The 6,527-nt window shown below is 47.1% G+C and overlaps 1 protein-coding gene across 1 annotated transcript; it reads right to left on the bottom strand.

Moving 5' to 3' along the window:
• Window positions 1-9: 9 nt before the first annotated feature.
• LOC120673574 (putative clathrin assembly protein At4g02650) lies at window positions 10-1,874 on the bottom strand. Its single transcript, XM_039954475.1, has one exon. The coding sequence runs from the start codon at window positions 1,791-1,793 to the stop codon at window positions 78-80; it is 1,716 nt and encodes a 571-aa protein (XP_039810409.1). The 5' UTR covers window positions 1,794-1,874; the 3' UTR covers window positions 10-77.
• Between the last annotated feature and the right edge of the window lie 4,653 nt (window positions 1,875-6,527).

The raw sequence follows: 6,527 nt of genomic DNA on the forward strand, positions 1-6,527 counted from the left end.
AAATGTTTAAACGTGTACCGTGTTCCAAATTGAAATTTTGTTACAGTTCAACAACCAAACAGCACGAACGCACGATCTTACAACAGATTGTAACTAGAGGGTGCCCTTTGCCTTTCATACTGCTGCCATGCGTTCTGCTCCTGCACAAGGAGCCGCTGCCTTGTCCGCAAGTCTGTCATCTGGACGTACGTGGGCGGAGGCACCGCCAGCGACGCGGCGAATGGATCAGTCCTTGTGCTAGCGGCGGCGGCGACGGCGGCGTTTGCACCAGGCGTTGGCGGCGGCAGTGCAAGAGCCGTCGCACCAAGCGGCTGCGTCGCCACGCTGCTCGCGCTTCCGGCGAACGCCCGCGAGTTTGTCACGTTCGCGTTGGCCGCCGCGTGGCTGTACATGGCGTCGAGCACAAAGCCGCCACCGAGCTCCGCCCGCCGCGTAGCGGACATGCTCGTCGACTGCACCAGAGCTGTCTCCCAATCTTCCGATGGATCGTCGAACGCCACCCATTTCGACGCCGCCGCTTCCGGCGAGCAACCGACCAACAATGCCGATGCCAGATCCCGGCCATGCTCCTCGCCGGACGGCGGCGAAGTGTCTTCGTCCAAGTTGAAGAAATCGGCCATCTTGTCATCGACCGCGACGAGTGAGTCAGCAAGCTCAGCGGGCGCCGCCGCCGCCTTGCCGGTGTTGTTCTCCTCTCGCGCGGTAACCTGCTGCTCTTTGGGCACAGGCTCATCAATTGGTTCGGCGTCGTACTTGTTGACAGGGGTAGAAGGCGAGCTGAGCTGCGCCGGCGGCGAGCGGCATCGTCGCGACGCCGACGCTAGCCTGTCGCGGATGAACTCGCCCATCAGGTCCAGATTCTTCTGCCTGACGCGTTGTATCTCGGGGACGTCGGATGGGCGGCACACGGCGGTGGCCTTGCACCACGCGTAGAATTCGTCCAGCTCGTCGACCAGCTTCGCGAGGCTGGTGAAGATGGAGTGGACGCGCACGCAGGCGGGGGTGTCCAGCTCGGCGAAGCGGTCCATGAGCACGACCATCACCTCCGTGAGCTCGCAGTACATCGCCGCGCTCTCCTTCACCAGCCTGTACAACGCCGTCGTGACCACCTGGTTCGTCCTCGCCTTCCCCGTTGGCCGGCACTCGATGAACCGGTTGAGGAGGTGCTTCAGCTGCTGCGCCCTCGCGACGAGATCCTCCGTGCCCGTCTCGGTCGCCGGCCAGGCTTCGTGCACCTCGCCTGCCCCGTCGGCAGCGTCGTGGAAGCTGCTGCTGCCGTGGACGCTCCAATTTCTCGGGCTGGCCTCGCCTCCCTGGCGGCCCTGCATCCGGCACTTGAGCCGGTCGTCGAGGTACACGGCGTAGGCGTGCACGAACGCGGCGAAGTCCCAGTCGCGGGAGCGGTCGCGGAACCGGGACATGTCGAGCATGCGCCTGCCGCGGCGCGTGGCGAGGAACACCTCCTGCTCGAACGCCGGGTCCCCCTCCGCGAGCAGGCGGTGCACGAGCGCCAGCACCTTGACCGCGACGGGCCACGTCCGCGTCCGCCCGAGGCGGCGCGACACGGAGGCCACGCACGCGGCGACGCGCGCGCGGGAGTAGCGCGTCAGCGCGAGGATCTCCGCGACGTGGCGGTCGTCGGCGGGGAGGGCCTCGCCGTGCGCGGTGGCCCGGACGATTGCCACCTCGACGTCCGCGGCCACCTCGTCGTCCGCGCCGCCCACCCTGGCGAGCGCGATGGTCGTCTGGTCCTTGGCCGCGCCCAGCGCCTGCCGGAGCTTGCTCGGCGCCATGCACTCGTTGCTGCTGGTTGAGCTGATGACGTCGTTCGGGCCTTCGGTGCAGATGTCCGAGGTCGGGTGGGCAAGAATGGAGAAGGGTGTTTGCAGTGGAGTCGGGGATGGGGGCAGAAGGAAACGGAGGAGATATGAAGGCGCGCGACGGAGGCTGGCGGTTGCAGGGCGGGTGGACGCGTCGGCGCCTGAGCGGCAGGGAGGAGGCCGTTCGTGGGGGTTTCTGGTTGTGCTGTTGGAACCTGAAATTTCTCTTAGCTAACCGAGGAAACGGCGGGTTTTTGTTGACGCGGAGTGTTGGTTGGTTAGCCTGGCGGGGACTGGGACTGGGACTGGGACTGGGACTGGCAGGGCTTGGTTTGGGCTGACGGCGGCGCGCTCTCAAGTTTAGATTTTTTTTTTTGAGACTTCAAGTTTAGATTTTTACCTTGCAGGCCGACGACCAACTCTCGTCACACTCTCAAGTCCCAAATTTGGGTCCAGTACACTCTGCTGGTCTCCAGTACATTGGTATATGCTTCTTTTCTGATTCTCTTGATTTCTTGGTGTTTGAGAGAATCACGGATGAGTACCTTTATGCTGTAGGATGACACGGATGGCTTGTTCCACACATGCGAACTTGGGAAGATGCATTAGAGCAGTTTGAGTGGGAGTGTCATCGACAGTTACCAAGACTGAAAATTTGAGAACTGTGTCAGTGGAGTGCCACGGTGATCACACTCCTCTCATATTTCATGATACTCTTCTCTCATCTCTTTTTTCTCCTCATATTATTGGTACATATTAGTAAATTTAATATTCATGACACTTATATAATATTTCCGCTGAGATTGACCTTACCCAACTATCGACTTGCTACCGGTAGCGGTAGGGTAGCCCTTGTGGAAGCTGCCGCCAGACTGCCGGCTTGAGAACTAACGATGGGGAATCAGCGGGAGCGTGCAATATGTTTTGTATGTGCACGCGTCGCGAGACTGAAAGCCAGATGTTGATTGCCATGGAAATATGGAATTGTTAGAAACCATTTCCTGTAGAAAATAGTTTGAAACCTTTTTCTGTAGAAAATATTCAGAAATCATGAAATTTTACTAATACTAACTGGAGGCTCTTTTTAAAGCTTCACGTGAAGCCACCAAAAATCCTAGGTGGACACTCTTAAAAATAGAGAAGTTCTAGAAGTTCTTACAAAATTTTATCTAATTATTACTGATTGGAGGCTTCTTTTAAAGTCTCGCGTGAAGCCAGCTAGGATCATAGATGGACACTCTAAAAAATAAAAAAAATTCTAGAAATTCTTACAAAAAATAGAAACATCTCGCCGTCAATCTGACAACTCTAATCATAATAGTCATTGGATCTATTATCTTTTCTAAAAAATTACACACATCTGCCATTATGAAAATAGACTAAACTAAACCCCTAAACATGTATCTAAATTACCCACCTCCGTCATTATAAAACAAAATCTAAAGTATATTACTATATTACTTTACAAACCAACTAATGAGCCTGAAATGTAACATTGGTATACATGAAGCATGGAACATTATTAAATATGGACAAATAGATAGGACCAAAAGTAAAACTAACTGGAATAAAGATAAAAAGACATATCAGCAAAAAAGAAATGCTAAGTATTAATGTATTGATATAACTCACACATTTAAACAATTTGTATAAAAATAAAATGAATAAATAAATTATAAAATTATAAATACATGATACAAATACTATATACTAAAATTAAAAAAAATATGAAAATAAATAATTAGAAATAAAGTGGATAATAAATTATCATAAAAATTAGAATTAGGAAAGAAAAATAAATGTAGGGAAAAAGGATGGGAAGAAAAAGAAAAGGAGATGAAAGACTGCAAGTAGGCTAGCAAAATAGGCAAAAGCAGCATGCACATATGTAGAGGAAAAAATAAACTTCAAACATGCATGCATGCATAAAGTTGCATGCTGCAAGCATAGGAGTTGTTAGAATATAACAAGAGAGAAAGGTAAGGAGCGGTCATGCATGCATGGCATGGCATGGGTGTTGTCAAAATATGTGGAGAGAGAAAAAGGAGAGGAGCGTATAGATGCATGGTTGTATGTGGATATAGCACGTGGGCTAGCATGTGGTGGGAAATGTATACGGCTCAACTAAAAAAAGTTAAATAGGCGGATTTGCTTTCCTAATATGTTTTATATGCTTTAGAAAATAGAATCACGATTTGTATCGCAGGCGATATATAGCCCTCCCGCTCCGTCAGCACCTTTAGCGGTGGTGGTGTTCACCGTCCTCCGAACAGTAGGTCCTCAGATAAGGCGAACAGCATCGTCTCTCAAAATATATACCTGATTATGAAAAGAAAACTGATTAAAAATGATGAAAGATAGAATTATAAAAGTAAAATGAATGGGAAGTAAATGCAAAAGACAAAATACGTAATTTTAAACCATTAGTCATTGTGGGCGCGACAGTCTTATGTTGATATGTTTGGCTCTGCAGAAACACAATGATTTTTTTATAACAAACAATCTTTCTTTTTGCAAGTTATCTTCTGGACAACACACTGGCTCTGTACGTGGGCTATCCTTCAGTGGCATACTTCGCACGATATTCTTGTAGCGGCGTCTCTTTTTTGGCACAGGTGGCCAAGAACTTCTGCCCGAACATATGAGTGGCAGTCTAGTCTTAAGATCGACAGGATTCTTATCAAACTTTTTATAGGTTGTGTGCCGTTTGAGCAGAGACCGAAAAATTTTCAAGACGATGTATCAGCTCGATGTATCCTTTTTGAAATTAATAAAGTTTTCTTTCTCCAAAAAAAGACAAAATACGTAGCAAAAGGATTATAAATAAAAAAATAAACATGATGAAATCATGAGTAAGCAATAAATATGATATGCCCACAACACCAGAATATTTCTATGGGCCAAATTACTTCCGTCGGCCCGCTAATACAGGTGATAAAATCGATTTTATCGGACGATATATAGCTCTGGCGGTCAGGCCAATCTAGTTGGTTTAGGACACCTGGATTCGAATTTGAAATGATTCAGTTGTTACTTTGCCCTGGAACATTTGACAATTTGACAAGGCAGCCCACTACCAGACACCAATAGCCCAATCATTCAAAGCCCACAGACACCCAAGTTGAACGTGGGAGCGGCTACCAAGTCACACGGTATTTGATTGATGATGCCACACTCCTCCGGGACTTGGTCACTTGGTAGCCGACGATCCAGGAGGCATCAGTACAGACCGTGCCAACCCGGCGATCCAAGCGTCAAAACCGTGAGCCCAAAAGGTGCCGCCGCCACTTCGCTCTCCGATCATAATATGCACACCTCCATCTCAAATCTCGACCCTGGATTTCCCCGGATACTGTAGCGTGAGTGATGCAGTATGTCGCGTTCCGAGACTACTCAGGTAGTCTCGTCTGTGTTGAGTCCGGTCAGCGTGGGCGTCCAAAATCTTACATGACTCCCCAGTGTTCCTGGGTGCTTCAAAAAAAGTCATTTAAACAGTTCTATCCTGAGATCATCACATAGATAGCCAAATAAGCAATTAGCGTGAGTCCGATCAGTGTGGGCGTCCAAAATCTTACATGACTCCACAGTGCTCCTGGGTGCTTTCAGAAAAAAATTAGGTCATTTAAACAGTTCTATCCTGGGATCATTACATAGATATCCAAATAAGCAGTTAGCGTGAGTGCTGCAATAAGACTACTTGGGCAGTCTCGTCTGTGTTGAATCCGGTCAGCGTGGGCGCCTAAAATCTTACATGACTCCCCAGTGCTTCTGGGTGCTTTAAAAATAATTAGGTCATTTAAATAGTTCTATCCTGGGATCATCACATAGATATCCAAATAAGCAGTTAGAGTGAGTGCTGTAGTATGGCGCGTTCCGAGACTACTCGGGCAGTCTCGTCTGTGTTGAGTCCGGCGTTACGAGACTACTCGGGCAGTCTCGTCTGTGTTGAGTCCGGTCAGCGTGGGCGCCCAATACTCGGACAGTCTCGTCTGTGTTGAGTCCGGTCAGCATGGGCACCGAAAATCTTTCATGACTCCCCAGTGCTCCTGGGTGCTTTAAAAAAAGTCATTTAAACAGTTCTATCCTGGGATCATCACATAGATATCCAAATAAGCAGTAGAAGTATAAATGATATGGAGAAAAGAGGATCTTAAATAAAAAGGATCCAATATTTAAACTTAGAAAAAAAATATTTGCTAGTTTTTTATTTTATTAGGTTACTATCAGTCTGTCTTTTGGGGTCTAAAGATGAGAGCAAATCTATATAGAAAAAGGAAAAAGTTCAGTTTACACCCTCGAACTATCGTAAAAGTCTAATTTTCAACTTTCAACTACGAAACTGGATAACAAAGGTCATCCAACTGTTGAAATTAGTCAAATTTAGCCCCTTAGGTGGTTTTGAAGGTGGTTCTTCATTTTGTGAGAATTAAAAATATTTCATTTTAAACTACAAAATTCATAAGCAGTTCGTTTTAAGTCAAAAATTACGAAATGGATATCCAAAGTTTTCTAAAAATATAACCTATCTATTGGCATAGTACTTGTCATTTATTCAAATCTATCTTTTTTATGTTCATAATATTTGGTTGCTTTTGGTTATACCTATTGTTTTTGAATAACTAAGATTCAAATAGAGCAATAATATATATGTTATATTTTTAGAAAAAAATTGGTACTAGTTTCATATTTTTTATTTAAATTAAATTA

This window comes from Panicum virgatum, chromosome 5N (assembly GCF_016808335.1).
Source record: "Panicum virgatum strain AP13 chromosome 5N, P.virgatum_v5, whole genome shotgun sequence".
Classification (NCBI taxonomy): domain Eukaryota; kingdom Viridiplantae; phylum Streptophyta; class Magnoliopsida; order Poales; family Poaceae; genus Panicum; species Panicum virgatum.